This window comes from Notolabrus celidotus, chromosome 7 (assembly GCF_009762535.1).
Source record: "Notolabrus celidotus isolate fNotCel1 chromosome 7, fNotCel1.pri, whole genome shotgun sequence".
NCBI lineage: Eukaryota > Metazoa > Chordata > Actinopteri > Labriformes > Labridae > Notolabrus > Notolabrus celidotus.
This window is the reverse complement of record NC_048278.1, coordinates 29007942-29024772: the sequence shown is the minus strand read 5'-3', so window position 1 is coordinate 29024772 and position 16831 is coordinate 29007942. Positions and strand designations below refer to the sequence as shown.

Below are 16831 nucleotides of genomic sequence, written 5' to 3'. Positions count from 1 at the left end.
TATTGGACATCTAAAAGGTGGGGACGCATGCAACATGTATTCGAACAGTTTGACCTCCCCAGGTCCTTGTCAGCCCCCCTGTCCGCCCCCTGTCCCCTCCGATCCTGTTCATTCTTTCGAGGATACCAGCCTGGAGGGCAGCTCTTCCTCCAAGCAGTCTGTCTGTTTTCAGAACAGTTGGCAGACAAAAAGCCAGGATCCTGAGACATGGAGCAGCGTGGAGGAGGTACAACCCTCCCCTCGCAAGCTCAAGTCACGCAGCTGTGATGACTTACTCAACGACAGCCACTCTGGCTCAGGCGGGCGCAAAGCCAATCGCTCTGAAAGCGCTGGGTCTCTTGTTTGTGATGGGAATCCCTCAGGTTCAACTGGATCCACCTCCACATGTTCATTGCCCCGCCCCCACAGGCGACGGGCGCACGATTCACCGGGATTTCTCCAGCTCTATCGTAAAATGCATCAAATTGACCGTGCTCAGATCATCCCGTCCGATGTAATCCGCTCTGTCAGGGCTCGTATCCTGGAGCTAGAGCGCCAACCTCACCTGCATCGACATCGCCTCTCTCCGTGGACACCGTCTTGGGGTGTGGAGGTACCGCGTGATATGGTACCGAACCGCATTACAGCATATGAGCGCCTTATTAAGAAGTCCAAATCCATGCCTAATTTGGGTGACACTGAGATACCTTCAGGCACTACTACGCCAGGTGGCTCCTCGTCTCGAGCGAGCAGTGGTGGCGGTGGCACACCCAGTTTTCCAAAACGTCGCTTTTCTATAGAATCTTTACTCGAGGAAGACAACAATGGGAATGGTGGATCAGTACCTCTTACTATGGATCACTTTCACCGACCTCGCAGCCCACCTGAGGGCCAGCCTCGGGTTGGGCCAGAGCCTGGTCGGGGACGGTCTTTTCCTGCTCCCGCTGTTCCTCAAGGCCCACAGGCAAACCCAGAATACTCCGACAGCGAACAAGACGCTGTTGCATCAGACCTCAGTGACTTCATCCAGGTGGAAGGCTCCTCATTTTGCAGTGAGAGTGACTTTGACCACTGCTCACTAACCTCCTCTGAGAGCTTGTATGGCTCTTCCAACCTGCACCACCATCACCACCTCCGTCATCACCACCACCACCACCATCACCACCACCCAGGTCACCAAAGTCTAGGCCAGAGCCAGGGCTACCAACACCGTCACCTCATAAGCACCTGCAAAGGCCGCTGCCCGGCCTCATATACCCGTTTCACTACCATGCTGCGCCATGAGAGAGAACGAGCGCGCCAGGAGCACCAGAGACCTTCACATCAGAGCCGAGGCAGCCATTCTCAAATCCAGAGCTCACAGTCCCAGCAAGCGATGTCCAAGCTGGCCTTCCTGGTCAGCCCAGTGCCTTTCCGCAGGAAAAAGGGCTCTCCACCTACCTCCAGAAGAAGCAATGGTGGCGGAGATCGAGGTAGTAGACCCAAGTCCAAACAGGCCATTTATGAAGCACTAGATGCAGCCTTGAGAGACATTTATGAGCACATCCAAACGGAGAGAGGCCACAGAGGAACCAGGGCACCCGATGGAGGCATCCTGAGAAGAATACTGGCTGAACTCCTCCCAAATGTGCCTGAACGGAGCTCCTCGTTACGTGGGAGGAGAGGGTGTTGGAACAGCGGTCACTCCTCTACATCTTTGTACCCAGATGGGAGCCCCACTGGGCATGCCTCATATAGAGGAGATCCCCCCACACCTCGGTTACAGTCACCACGGCTACAGTCGCCAATCAGTGCCTGCTATGGACGCCACGCAGACGCCTCAAACAATAATGAGTATGGCGAGGAGCAGGGCAATGGAAATGGTCTCTGTTATTCAGGTGGAGATATTACACATACAATACTTTACACATGTGCACTTTGTCCTACGTATACATACTCAATTCATGCATCCCTTTAGACATATCAAAGTCTTGTCTTGTTGCCCTATTCCCTTCATTTGTTGGTGAGGACATCGGTTGCAGTTCTTTTCAAAGTGAATGTGACGTCCATCAGGACCTGTGTTCTGTAAATCCTCATGCAAAACCTGCTATTACAATAATGCCCATTCTCTCATGTTGTTGTATGATAACGACAATAGAACTAATCACATCCTGCTGATGGGTCATATTTGAGGTATCCTTGTAAAACTAGAGGGTTACGCCATTTAAGAAACTAAAGGCCTTTAATGTGAAAGAGAAAATTGCATATATCAAATCAAATCAACTTTATTTATATAGCACTTTACACACAACACAGTTGATCCAAAGTGCTTTACAACAGAAAATGAGGAAACAAAGAGAAAATGAAATTAAAAACACACAAACAGAGGAAGGGAGAGGGAAAAGAGTGGTAAGAGAGCAATATAATTAAAAATGAAATTAACACTAATGATAACAACAGTAATGACAAGAAATACAATTAACAGTGCAATGAGTATCTGAGCAGTTAAAAGCTAATGAATAAAAGTGTGTTTTGAGACGACTTTTAAAAGTCTTGACAGAGGGGGAGAATCAGAAGGTGGGGGGAAGAGAACTCCACAGTTTTGGGGAACAGATGAAGAAGGCCCTGTCCCCATATCTCTTTGTCCTTGATGTTCGGACAGACAGAAGGTTTTGGTGTGATGATCTGAGTGCTCTGACAGAGTGATAAGGAGACAGGAGTTCTGAGATGTAAGTGGGGGCCAAACCATGAAGTGCTTTATATAAGAGCCATATTTCACTGATTGGCTGCACCTTAATTCTGCAGAAAGTAATGACAGGGCAAACTGCAGTCATCTCAGTAAGGACAAACAAAAAGAAACATCAGAGCAGCAGAAAGGTAAGGGTGTATAACTTTGGTGTCTGAGACAGGATAAGATCCAGTCACATCCTACAGACAGAACTCTGTCTGATCTCACCAATACACCATGGACAGAGCACTTTGCAGAATTTAGCAAGTTGCACCGGCAAGGAGAAACTTCCTTTTAACAGGCAGAAACCTCGAGCAGATCCAGACTCATGTTAGACAGCCATCTGCCTCAACTGAGTTGGGGTTGGAAAGAGGGATAGAGGGAGTTGAAGGGAGTCTGGCGCGTCAACAGCAGCAGGCTGTCTTAGAGGAACCTACAAGACAAGGGAGCTCAGGGACTCCAGAAAGGTCTATGGATAAAAAATGAAGAATACACGAGAAGCCTGTGTCAAATATTTGAGGATTTACAGACTGTCACTCTCACCAGAGTAAAAAAATATGTTTTCCTTTGTTTTTGATTTATTTATCATTAGGTTGTTTTTCTGTTTTACAGATTTATTTTTGAAGTAATTTTATTATCACAAAGTCATCCTTTCCCTCGAGCCATTTGCTTGTATTTCCTCTGGTTTTGAATGGTTCTATCATCATTGTTGGACTGTGCTCCTGCTAGTTTTCTATTATGTTACAGCTGTATGCCGGTTTGCATGTGTCATCTTGTGGAAGTTACAAACGCCTTGTTATTTATGTGAAATGGAAATAAAACACACCAGTTTTTGGACCCTGAGCTTTCATTCCCTCATTGACCTGTTGGAATGACATCATCACTCTACCACTCATTATCGTACCGTAGCTCATTTTTGTGTTTTTGGCATGCATGTGACGCAGCTGTGTTTACTATTGTGACTCCTGTGACCTTTTTTATGTGTCTCTGCTAACCATAGACCAGGATGTCTCCAGGAGTTATTCCACTATAGACGGGCGCCACACCCCCCAGAGTAGAAGACCTACTCCTGACCGAGAGGTACAGCATGGAAACAGAGTGCTAGTATTCTCAATGCCAACTTTTATAGTGACACCAATAGCTAACTTATTTTATTGTTATTTAAAAATAACAGTTTGTATAGCATACACTTTAAGTGCACTTAATTAAAAATTTGGGATTGGTTGGAAATATCAAAAATATTTCCAATTAAGCCAATACCACTTTTCACTGTTCAGATCAAATTTTTCACCAAATTAAAAAAATCTGTTTTGTATGTTTTGCCTGGTAATGCTTGCGGGCTTTCTTTCTCCTCACTCTCATCTCCCAGGTCTCCCATAAACAGATGACACAACTTATTCTGTTCTCTCTCCTTCATCAGAAACAGCCTGCGAGAGCCATTTATGATTTTAAGGCACAAACAGCTAAGTGAGTACAGGAAATGCATCGGCACACACGGGGAGGCCAAGCATGAATGTCTAACGCATCAACAACATCTCGACTCATTGCATTCTGTGTAACGATTTAAGGATCTTAAGCATTTCTTGCATCATTTCTCATATGCTTTCTAATCCACTGTCACACAGCTTTAACTGATTAATTTCATGCAGCCTGGATATTTGCATGAGTAAACCTTCTGCTGGACTTGATCTTTTTCATTTTGCTGTAGTGGCTGTCGTTCATTCGCTGATACTGTGTACATGAAATGCGCTCTGCTGATTGAAGTGGTCAGTTCATGTCATCTTCACGCCTTATCTCTGGTGCTTTGATGATATAAATGTGATGCAGGGAGCTGACGTTTAAGAAGGGTGATGCAGTGAACATCATCCGGCAAATCGACAACAACTGGTACGAAGGAGAGCACCGTGGACGGGTCGGCATTTTCCCCATGTCATATGTGGAGGTAAAGGTGCCACTAATAAACATTGTGTGAGTGCTGTAAACTATTCAATGTGCAGTATATAATCTATCTCTCTCTTATCCCTCTCTCTGTTTAACACACATTTATGTAACGCACACACATAAAACAGAGGATGCCCTCCTCAGAGAAGCAGCAGCCGATTCGTCCTCCTCCGCCAGCACATGTCAGAGAGATCGGAGAGGGGATAGCTCGCTACAACTTCAACGCTGACACTAATGTGGAGCTGTCTCTCAGAAAGGTAAACTTTTTTTGATTGTTTTGTGCCAAATCAAGAAGTAAGATAATATGATGGGTTTGATTAAAAGCTGAAACATTGTATTTCTTGAGGAACTTTATAACATTTGACTTAAAATGGGGTTGGTAGTCAGATTCAGATACACTTTTTGTTATACTGGTTAAAATTATCTTTACGTCCCGATGGGAATCAATACATAATGTGTTCTTAAAAAAGTGCAAAAAAAGCTGCTATCTACAGCCGGAGTAAACCTGAGAAAACAAATGAAAAAAAAAACAACCAATCTCTGCCATCAGGAGCCAAATTATGGAACCATTCAAATCCCGTTCTGCCGTTCTGCCCGCCTCCTGCGCGTAGAATTCATGTTTGTTTGTGTTTTTAACTTTCACTATGATAATGTTTTGGTGTTTTCTTACTGCTGAGTGAGACATGAGTTGATGTAGTGCAAAACACAAACGATGTGCTGAGGACCGGTTTTAAATGAGTTCCAATCATATGATCGTGAATCAGTGGCGTTAGTGCACGTGAGCGGGGGCGTCGTTTTGGAGGATCTCCGAGGGGTTAGATGGAGTCCTGAGCTACATTCAAATTCATGCTAGTTTTCCGTGGCTACCAAACCTAGCTTTAACTCAGGACCTTAATCCTTAAAGTATTATATTTACTCAAAAGATTCAAAACTTTCTCAAATACAAGGGAAGCAAGTTATCCTCCAGATGTAGTTAAAACTCAACACAGAACAACACTCCGGTATAGCATCTTCAAATAATGTCTACATTTTGGGTGTTTTGTTTTCGTCTGTAGGGTGAGAGAATCGTCGTGATAAGGCAGGTGGATCAGAACTGGTATGAGGGCAAAATCCCAGACACAACCAAACAGGGAATCTTCCCTGTGTCATACGTTGACATCATCAAGAGCTCTCCATCCAAGAGCTCCACCCACCACATCGACCCACATGGTTATGCCGGCAACAGGACACCGAGCTCCACACCGGTCAAGGTAGGGGAATTATCAAACCATTGAATTCAATGAAACACGTAATCACAGCAGGGATACACACCTATAATCAAACTTTTATTCTAAACTTAATGGAGAGTTGATCAATTTATGAGCTAGGGGTCTTTACTTTGGTGCTAATGTTGTTCACACATAAGACATAGGAGCCCTCAGTATTATAATGCAAGGGAAGTTTTTGCTCAGTTTAAGTTTTAATAAATAAGTACATCGTCAGCATAAGGGTGTATATATAGCACTCTGTGAAGCTTGACTTTCTTTTCCGCTTTTATGAATGACACTGTTCCTTCTTTTTCACCTGACCCTCCTGGAGCCTTTCTACCATCTACCTCAATCCTCCTTTCCTCGTGACCTCCCGTCCCCTCACCCCCCAGTGAGAAGGCATGACCTGCAAGCTGTCACCAGTGAGTGGCTGTCCCTCACATTGGACCCTTCTCTGTCCACCCCAACTCAATCTCTCACAACCACACCCATACCACCCACGCCACCCCCTCTCCCCACAGACTTTGCACCTTTCCTAAAGACTCACGAGCCGAAGGCGATCTCGCCTGCACCCTCACAGAGAGGCTTTGCCTTACCACCCCCAGCGTTTTCCCAGACTTCTCCTTTTAGAGAAGGGAGACCTAGTTTCGGTCATTCCTCTGCTGCCCTGCTTTTTTCCCCACCAACACCACTTTCCCCTCCTCCTCCTCCTCCTCCTCCTCCTCCTCCTCCTCCCCCTCCTCCTCCTCTTCCCCCTCCTCCTTCCTCATTTACTCCTCCACTGACTCACTCTTCACTGCAGCACAAAAGTGGCAAAGGACTTGACCAAACATTACGCATTTTTAAGCCAGAGGTTGTGTCCTGCACGGTGCCAGAGCCAATCAAATCAACAACACAGGCTCCTCAGTGGCACAAGTTAAAATTGGAAGAAAACGAAAGCAATGAAATCCCTGATGATGATCTGCAAGTATCAGACCCCTACGACGAACTCCTGTTGATGATTCTCGATGAATTTTCAACTCCAGACAATGCTGGCACTTCAAGATTGTCTGCCGTAGTTCCCCCATCCGCTTCACCAACCACTAAATCCCAGAGCAAGTGTGAGCCAAAAACAGAAGAACCCCATCAGCTAGCAGTGAAACCCCCGGCAGTCACTGCAGCGAGTGACTCAGCGGGCAGCATTCGATTAGAGGCGCAGTTTCACAAGCCTGTTACGATGGAGCTGCTTTCCCTCTCTTTGGGAGATCAGTTGAAAACTTTCAATGAGAGACCAGAGGAGTTTCAGAGACCGCCATCTGTGAGAGGGAAGGGATTTACTGAGTTGTTCATTGAGGAAGAGGATGAAACTAGAGAGGACAAAGAGGAGGACGTTGAAGACTTTAATGAGAGACTCAGTCTGCAGGTAGAGCATGGTGTGACTTTGGGAACACTACAGAGCCTTGGAAAGAAGAGAGAGGGGAAGCATTTTGAATTCAAGAAAGAGCAGACCTACTTTTGATTTCTGTTTAAAAAAAACTGTCCCTAAGGCTGAAGTAAACAAGAAAGTCCTCGCATGTGTAAAACAAGAACCATTGAATAGGGCAGATTGTTAGCCAAAAGTAGTGTTTGTTTAATCAACAGAAGCGGGCTGCAGTAAAGGTGGATTGATGCTTTACTGTATTAGATATGCAAGGAGGAGATCTGCAGCTTCTGTGAAGAGTTTTTTAGCTGGTCATGAAACCGACTGAAATCCAATCCAATCCATTTTATTTATATAGCACATTTTAAAAACAACAAGGTTACCAAAGTGCTGCACAGCAAATACCACCAGTAGAAATAAATGACAGTAACATTTAAAAGACAGTAAATTAAAAGACAAACAGGGACCAACACAAACTCTCATGCTGTATTAAAAGCCAGGGAGTGAAATTTAGTTTTAAGACATTTAAAAGTATCCAGGGTGGGGGCCATTTGACTTGGGTGGGTAGCTCATTCCACAGTTTAGGAGCTACCACTGAAAAAGCTCGGTCACCCCTCGTCTTTTGTCGACTTTTTGGCACGACGAGACGCATCTAGATGTTTATGAGGTCAGATATGTACTGAGGTGCCAGACAATGTAGTGACTTAAAAACAATCATTAAAATCTTAAAATTAATTCTAAAATGGACAGGGAGCCAGTGGAGGGAGGCGAGATGCTCATGTTTAAAAGGCAAGCAGCCGCGTTTTGGACTACCTGTAAGCAAGCGAGGGAGGCCTGTTTCATGCCAGTGTAAAGTGCATTGCAGTAGTCCAAATGTGTCGAGATAAAAGAATGGATGAAGCGCTCAAAATCAATAATCATAACTCAAAATGAGCCACAAAAACAAAAGAGACACTCAGCGACAAGATTTATTATTTTTTGTATTTGTATCTATTAACGTCTGGAACCGCTGCAGCAGGGTAGATGTTCAAAGAAGTGATTAACAGCAGGCTGCAAAACAGCTTTGTTGAGTGATGCATTTACCTGTTAAAAGAAAAGCAGGATGACATTCTTTGTTGGAAATGATTTGCATGTACAGGACAATGTCTGATCAGCAAGGAGATACTAGGTACCGCTTTGTCCACAGGGGGCGCCAAAATCAATACAAACTGCAAGTTCCTCTCAGGAGCTCGAATAAACACAAAATGATTATGTCAGACTGTAATCATAAATTGTCTTTATGATGTGTGTTAGTTTTGGGACACATTTATGAATATCTGCACTGCTAGACATCTGCTGCTCAGCCAAAAGCAGACTATCTTTTTATTGCCACAATTACAACTTTTGGGACACACATAAAAAGTTCTGTGCAGTATCTGGCACCTCTCTCTTCACTTTTATGTTTTGAAGGATCCATGCAGAATGTCTTATATTTGCTCATGCTCAGACACAAGCATACCGTGTCGAACTTTTTTTAAAGTAGATCCTTTTTTTTTTACTTCTGTGGAAGATATATTCCTCCCTCATCTTTCCAAGGCTCATTTTCCATCACTTTATTCATAGGTTTATTTAGCTCCTCAGCATTTAGCCTTCATGATTTAGCAGTATATTTGATTTGTGTGTCATTACCTCCATAGGCTGACGTCTCTCCTCCTGCTCCGACACAACTTCCTGACCCAACACCCCCTTCAACCTCTGTACCACCTCCTCCTACTTCATTACCTCCCCCTCCTTCTTCCTCTTTATCTTCTTGTTCTGCTGTTGTTGTTGTTGTTAGTCCCTTCTCCTCTTCCCTTTCCCACCCACAAGGACAGGATCGCCCCACCATCCCTCCTTCTCCCCCTGTCTCTCCTCGACCATCCCTCCCTCGCCTCCTGACATCACCGCTACCTCCGGTCTCTCCCTCTCCACTTGTCCTCAAGCTCTCATCCCGTCACACCCCTATCCCGACTCAGAATCGCCTGTTCTCCTTCCCCCTAACCTCCCTCTCCTCCCCTCACCTCCCCACGCTCTCCCCCTACTCCCCCACTGTACCCCATCATGGACGTAGGTCTCCCAAGGTGAAGGTAAAGCTGGAATGTGGAGATAATGGCTTTTGAGTTAGATTAGGTGTGCGGTGCCAAGGATTATAGCCAGAACTCTTCTGAAAATAACCTCAGCTTCTTTTTCTGTCACTGACATTGTTAAAGCTGGGATACTGTTTAACTGATAACAGACAGTAGCATTAATCTCTTGTTATTTATGTGGAGGAAATGCTGTAATCAAAAGATTAACAGATTTGCAAAAAGTAGTTTGTTGCAGTTGTCGCTGAAACTACTTTGCCTGTACACTAACATGCATTATACTTCATCTAGTAAGTACTTCAGGGAGTTATTGACAGCAGAAAACATTTTGAATTACTGTGTGTTTGCTTATTGGTTGATGGTAGTGTGCCTTGGTCGGTTTTCATCAGCATGTTGAAGGATTACGTTTCACAGCATGGCATTAGCCTTTGGTGCTCGCGTGTGCTCAGCTCAGTTATCGTTGAAGTTTTATGTTGCTTCTGGTCTTTCTGCCCGATAAGCAGGACCCAGTGTTGGTGGTAAACCCCCTCGTAGCCCCATCTTGTCCCGGAGGTCCTACATGTCCCCCATTAGAGGTCGAAGGGTAGGGGGGCATGTCTTCATTCAACCATGCTCTGACTGTACACTTGTTTCTGGAAGGGAATCTTTAAAAACAAAGACTTTACTCTTTGTTTTTAAAGTAATTGGTTGTTCTTCAGGGTGTAAAATGATATCTGCTGAACAGATTCAGTGCTGTGTAAACATTTGTGTTCAATTACCTCAAAAGCTGAATAACACCACAACAAAACCCCCAAGTTGACTTCTTTTCTGTCTGTTTTTCCTGTCTCACAGCGATTAGTCCAGGATGCACTCCAGGGTGGAGGAGACCCGTAAGTGACTGTTTTTATTTAATGTTTGGTAGTCTGTGAGTTATCCAACAAAATACTCTTTAATAAACTGAGCTTACCAAAGTATGTGTGCATCAACTGTAATCATCAAATGCTTTTTTATATTTGCTAGTATTGGTATATATCATGTAAAGACCATCAGATAACAGAGAGAATACTGGATAACGGAGAAAAAAAAGCAAAGGTGATCAGAGTTAACATTAAAAAAACATGTAAAAGCTTTTACATGTAGAGCCTCAGGTGTAGGTTCACCTTTGTTTTTCTCTCACACAGGTACCAGGCTGTGTACAACTACCTTCCTCGCAACGAGGATGAGCTGGAGCTGAAGGAGGGCGACATTGTGGATGTGATGGAGAAATGTGATGACGGCTGGTTTGTTGGTAAGAAGAGGGAACACACGGTTGATATTGTCTTTTTGTAAATTGGGGATAAGATAAACCAACTAGGGATGGGAATTTACAGTTAGCCTTGTACTTGATTACTCGAATTACCTACTGAACGACTACTCGAGTACTCGCAATTATTATTTTTTCCATCTTTTCCACTTTGGTAGTTGTTGTTCTCCGTGATGGTAGCTTGTACTCTGGCTCAACAAATGCGATCAGCTCTTTGAAGCCTTCTCCTTCCACAAAACTTAATGGAGCATATCTCCAGTTACCATTTTGGTTATTATCTGGCTAATCTTCACCGCTCTGGTTTCGTCACAACGACGTGTGCTAACAGGGCGAGCAAAAGACGTGATGCGAGACTGCCTGTTATCCTTCTCCGCTGTTTTCTCCTTGTGCTTTAAGCGCATGTGGTGAGGCATCAAACTAGTATTTCTATGGTATGTAAGTTTAACGCCACATATCTTGCCCTGCACATTAACTTCATCGTTTTTTTTTTTCAAAGTTCTTCCAGACATTACTTTTTTTAACTGACACGTCGCAGGTGTCGCTGACGGTTCTGTATTGTTGTGCTTTTGCTTTCGGTGTTCCTAGAGAGTTGCCGTAGCTGCCATAAAAGAGTTGTTTTTGCTGAAATCTGGCTCGGTGGGTTCTAAAGCTGAAGCCGTGGCCGGAGAAGTCATACGCTTATATCCCGTTAATTATTTTCCTACCTAGTATATTCAGTTAGGCGAAAACAGAAAGCCCATGGTCACACATGTAACGCTGTATGAGTTCAAGTTATGTTGCAAGGTGCGCGAGTAACAAAATACTACTTGAATAATGGGGTCAATGGCGAGTACCCGAGTACTCAAGTATTCGTACCCATCCCTAAAACCAACCTGATCTGGGTTCAATGTTTCCTCTTTAGACTCTGGCCAAAAACTACAAATTAAAGCAAGAAAAGCATAGATATTAAAAATATGATGTTGATTGAACTTGTATGGTTCATTTGTGAGGTTTAACCATACACTGTGTAAAATATGGACGTAGTATCCGTGATGTCACCCATCTGTTCCTGAGCGCTGTTTTGAAGCCAATCAACAGAGGCAGCCATATTGGAAATGCGGAACTCAAACTCAGCCTCCTAGCCAACAGCTATGTGTTCCCGACCGGGAGTCAAGTCAGTCATGTCCTTATTTGGGCAAAAACTTGAAATCTTATATCTTCTAAACCGTCACATTAGAAAAAAATTCACCCCCTGTAGAGTGTGTGCCATTAGAGAGATTAGCTTCGTAGGGTCAAGACGTTTTTTGAACCAGGCTGGAAACATGTTTATTAATGCTGTAAAGATCGTCTCATTTAAATTGGTGTCTATGTGGTTTCCAGTGTTTCTGCAGCCAGCCTCAAGCGGATTCTCGATGTATTGCAGTTTATAACACTTCCGCATGAGCTTCATCGAGCAAAGTCAGAAAAACGTTTGCTGACATACAGATCTTATGTTTACACAGACAGTGCTGAAAACAAAATAAAGACAAAGATAAGATAGCATAAATAATTAATAATGTCCTCTTTCAAAAGGCACTTAGCTAGGTACCTTTAAATAGATATTTCATTTCAGGCTTCATTTACACTCAGTCTGAACTTTGTTCTGTAGATTTCACTTAAACTAATGTAGTGTAATAAAGCAGTCCTGCTGTAAAACCTCTTTATTATGTTTGACTTTCTAAGGGTTTAGTTTGTTTGTCTATTATTTAAGCTGTGTTCCTTTAATGGGATGCTGAAAATAGAAATACCTCTGTGTAATGAAATGCAGCATTTAAGCATTTTTGCACCATTTATTTACCTTTTTTTACAGACTGGTTTGTATGATGATAAAAAACATTTAACCTACATAACAGCTATGTTGTTTAACTATGCATAAATGGCTCAGATAGTTGATATTGTTTATAAAGTTCAGTCAGGACACTCTAGTCAAAGATATTAATTAATTAATAAGTTATATTGACTGCATGGCTCTGTTCTGGGAGCTCCCTGCCGTTGCACCAGCAAAAGTGGAACTGAAAAGCTTGAAATGGGAAGAATGCACCTTGTTTCTCTTTTTGTGCAGAAATGAAAAAGCCAACGCAGAGAGAGCAGCAGCAAAGACCCCTGGGGTACAGAACAGAGCAGGCATCAGTGACAATACATATGACACTGGTAAATCTGACACAGCAGAAAAAGAGGAGCTGGGGAGGAGGTGGGTTGTAAAGCAGTCTGCAGAGGAAGCCAGCAAGAGAGGCAGGCTAAGGGTAGAATGCCACTAGATGGCACTGTGGTCTCACTGCGTGTCTCTGAGAGGGCGGTTTGAAGGGGTCAAAGTGATTCTGCACAGCTGTGCACACTTTAAGTCTGCTCCCAGTGTCATCCTGAGTATTTTTATGTGTAGTGCTATTATGAAAACCTTTGCCCTCTAATGAATTTTCATGTGTTGTTAGTTGATCTTCAGAGTTGGCTCAACTCCAGAGCTGCAGTCATTTCGTGTAACAGCTACCACTGCTGCCAAGTTCCAGAGTTGCAAGCACTGACACTTCATTTTATGGCTGGTTGTTTTAAAGGGACCTCTCGGAGGAGCAAGTTGTTCGGAACCTTCCAGGAAACTACGTGAAGCAGCTATAATGACGATTCCAGACTCCCTTCCCCTTGCCCCGCCCCTCTCTCTGTGACACTTCATCACCCTACAGCACAGCACCCCGCAGGACACCACCCCCCCAACAACGATCCCTCAAGTCCTGTCGCACGTCCTTGGTTTGCGTGTGTGTGTGTGTGTGTGTGTGTGTGTGGCTGGTCAGCTTCACACAGACCGAACATTTAGCTGTAACTAGCCAACTTTAATGGAAGACTTCTATGAAATAACACCTTTTTTTAATCTTATCTTCTACCTTATTTTTTTATCAAGGAGAACCCAAACTTTGTGCTCCAGTCAGTGCCCTTTAACTTTTGACAGTTATGGAAGGAAATCAAAGGAACTTTTTAAAACACTCACTGACACGAAAAAAAAGGGCATCGCAGCAAATGCTTTCTTTCTGTGTAAGGGCAGTAACCATGATCCTGTTTGTTATTTCTCTGCAGAGTCACATTCAAACACTCGTCACATTTCATTTCAGTGTTCAATCACAGATATCCCCAAGACATTCAGTGCAGAGAGTGACGTGGAACACAGTATTTAGTCAGCAGGTCTGTTGTGTATGAACTGCACTGAAGGGATTGCAGCTGTGCAGACGATGTTTCAGGTAAAAGGATGTTAGTACCTGTGGATACGATGTACATGCATCAATGCTATGTGTTACCTAGGTCATTATTGGTTGATAAGAATCTGAGGATGCTGATATACAGTACTGTCGATATAACTCAAGTATTACAGCAATGACTTTTAATATTGCTGATAAGGAAGTGGGGGAAAAAAAATCACCGACTCACTGTTCCTGCATCCTAACCGATGGATTAATGTTTAAGATTAGAAACACAAACATGATGAATTGGTTGGTTTGTTCAACTTCACTCTAGGATTGATGCACTTTAACCAAATTGTGGTTTTATTTTTTATAATCTCAAATCTCACTTCAGACGTTACACACCAGAGGTTAACAGGAGAGGCTTCGGGGGTTTTATTGGTCATGTTTGAAGTGTAGCAAAAAATGTTGCCAACCTTTTAGGTATTATATTTATGAGATGACACCGTGCTGGTCAGACTGATGACTTTATAGAAGGACGGAACAACACTTGTTTTTGACACTTCTTTCATCAACAGCACATTTGGAGGGATTGTTATTTTATTAAGTATCATGTTCGGACATATAAGATATTTTATGGGTTATGATTATGCGGGTGTCATGATGTTTTATGTTGAATTATTTAAGCCAGGTGCAGGATGAGATGGCGTTTATCATGAAATTCAGTCATTTAACTAACAGTTTTTTCCATTAGACCTTTGAAGCATCTTTTGAAAGTGTTTTTCAGAGAGTGTGTCACTGTTCATGTAGGTATATACTATTTAGAACTTACTGAGGATTTCCATGTTATCTTGTGCTACGTGCAATTTGAATGATTTTTTTTTTTTTTCTCATTTGACATGTTTCACATTGGATGAACACTGACAACAAAACAATTGTTGAAGCACCTTAAGATATTTTGTTTTCTCATTCATGCATCATACGTCACCCTCTGTCATCCACCGTTTGAGCTGGAGTGAGATCACTTTGTGTGCGTGTGTGTTTTGTAAGTCTTTTGTATGAAAGCTGTAAAATGGCCAACATCCACTTTTTGCTTTATAAAGTCAGCTTTTTCTCACCCACCATCACATTTGGTTTCCTCTTTCTTTCTTTCTTTCTTTCTTCACATTCTTCATTGGTGGTGCTACTCTCCACTTTTTCAGACTCTTAGCTTGTAGCCGGGCTGTAGGCCCTGTTTCCTCCAGTTATTTGTTGTTTTTAAGAGCCAGTGACGTATTTAAACTGACGTAGATAGAGTGAGTAGAGTTGGGGATTGCTGCCTTACATCCAACTCACTAAGTTAATAGCCATGTACTGTATATGTAAACCTCTTCTGTGATGCAAAAAATTCATTTATGCATATTAGAGTAGAAAACCCTGAGGGAAGTGTCTGACCGTGTGCACAGAGATGATCACAAAATGAAACAATCTTTGATACAACTTTAGGAGCAGGTTTGGATTGAAGACGATAATTTGGATCCTGGTATGTTATACATGTAATGAAAAGGTAAATCTTATGTTATTCATGTTAATATCCAATCCAATGCACACTCTTGGACCTTAGTATTTCTACAATATCTTAGGCATTTGTTGGATGATTTTATGGGCTGTATTGCTAATAAATCCAGCTGTAGATGAAATATCCCACATTATTTTTTCCTTTACAGAAAATACGATCCAGTTGATATTTAAAGCAACACTGCAGAACCTTACATCGGCCCAATCTCAATGTCCACCCTCAAGCACTCACTGACTTTGAGGCACGTTAGTGTGTGAGGGATCTCTCGCTGACTTTTAGAGCCCTTATGCCCCCTTTCCATAAGTGGGCATTTTTGCAGACTTAGCATAAGGGAATTACCCAGAGTTCATAGTATTGTGACCTGAAACACGGGATTCCCAGGGGGAACCCCACGGCATGAAAAGGTAGACGACAACGTAACATGGAAATAAAAAAAAGGAGCGACGTAAATAAGACGGCATGAAAAGTTACAATGAATTTACAGGTAAAAAAGTTTAATTTAGAAAACAGCCTTAATCTATTTATCTTCATATATATATGTATACAGTATAATTTATATATTGATAGTTATATAGCCTATTCATATATTTATAGTTATTTAGCCTATTTATATATTTTAAATTGTGTGGTTAAGCAGTCTGTACGGTAACAGCCTGGATCACATGGCAGACAGTCGTCCCTTAAGAGCCTTGAATTTGAGGAAAGTAAAAATTGTGCAGTAAAAAATCATAATATTACTAAGGTGAGCTGGTGATGTCATGCAGGTCACGGAGAAGTCTCAAAGTGCTGTCTCATTCCAGTTCTACAGTTTTGAGCCCTTACAGCCTCCTGCCCTCAATCACTTTCCAGCTGATGTCAATTAAGTCAAGAAGGGCTCAGGACTTGGGGAGGACATTGATATTGGGCCATCCTCTGTTTCAGGTGCAGAGGCCACATGTGGACAGATGGTGGCGGTAATGAGCAATGAAGGGATTTTTTAAACAAGGAAAAAAGGTGGATGTGTTTACGAGATGCTGAATGCACAAACTTTTGAGGTAATGCCATGAAAACAAAACAGTCACAGAGACACATCTTATCTTCACAAAACATTGTATCAACACAGTGTTACAGATGAGACAGCTGGAAATCTAACCTCTGATCTCTCACCGTCTAAGAAAGTTGAATTTGTCCTCTGTCCTCTTAAACTCTTAAACCTATGAAAAGATGGTGCAATGGTCCTCTTTGGACGCCTTATTTCTTTCCCTTTCCTAATCTTGTGCACCAAGTTCCAAACAAATACTGAAACCTCTTCATCATCTTCCTTAAAGGTGAACAAAGAGGCTGATTCCATAGCTGCATATTTTAGTGACGTTGGGAAGCTTTAGTTTGGGGTCTTTTTGGTGAAGAATCTCTCCTTTCTCAGTCTGTGTTGTGTTCTGCTGTGACGTGGAAGGT

The 16831-nt window shown here is 42.8% G+C and overlaps 1 protein-coding gene across 1 annotated transcript in view; it reads left to right on the top strand.

The window, feature by feature from the left end:
* LOC117815966 (sorbin and SH3 domain-containing protein 2-like) overlaps positions 1–14968 on the top strand; it is a 71790-nt gene extending 56822 nt beyond the window's left edge. Inside the window, 9 exon segments of the mRNA XM_034687990.1 lie at positions 3687–3766; positions 4107–4153; positions 4514–4628; positions 4756–4884; positions 5683–5877; positions 10207–10244; positions 10536–10642; positions 13225–13254; positions 13257–14968. Coding sequence (XP_034543881.1) covers positions 3687–3766; positions 4107–4153; positions 4514–4628; positions 4756–4884; positions 5683–5877; positions 10207–10244; positions 10536–10642; positions 13225–13254; positions 13257–13285 — 770 coding nt within the window. The 3' untranslated portion in view covers positions 13286–14968.
* The last annotated feature ends 1863 nt before the right edge of the window (positions 14969–16831 follow it).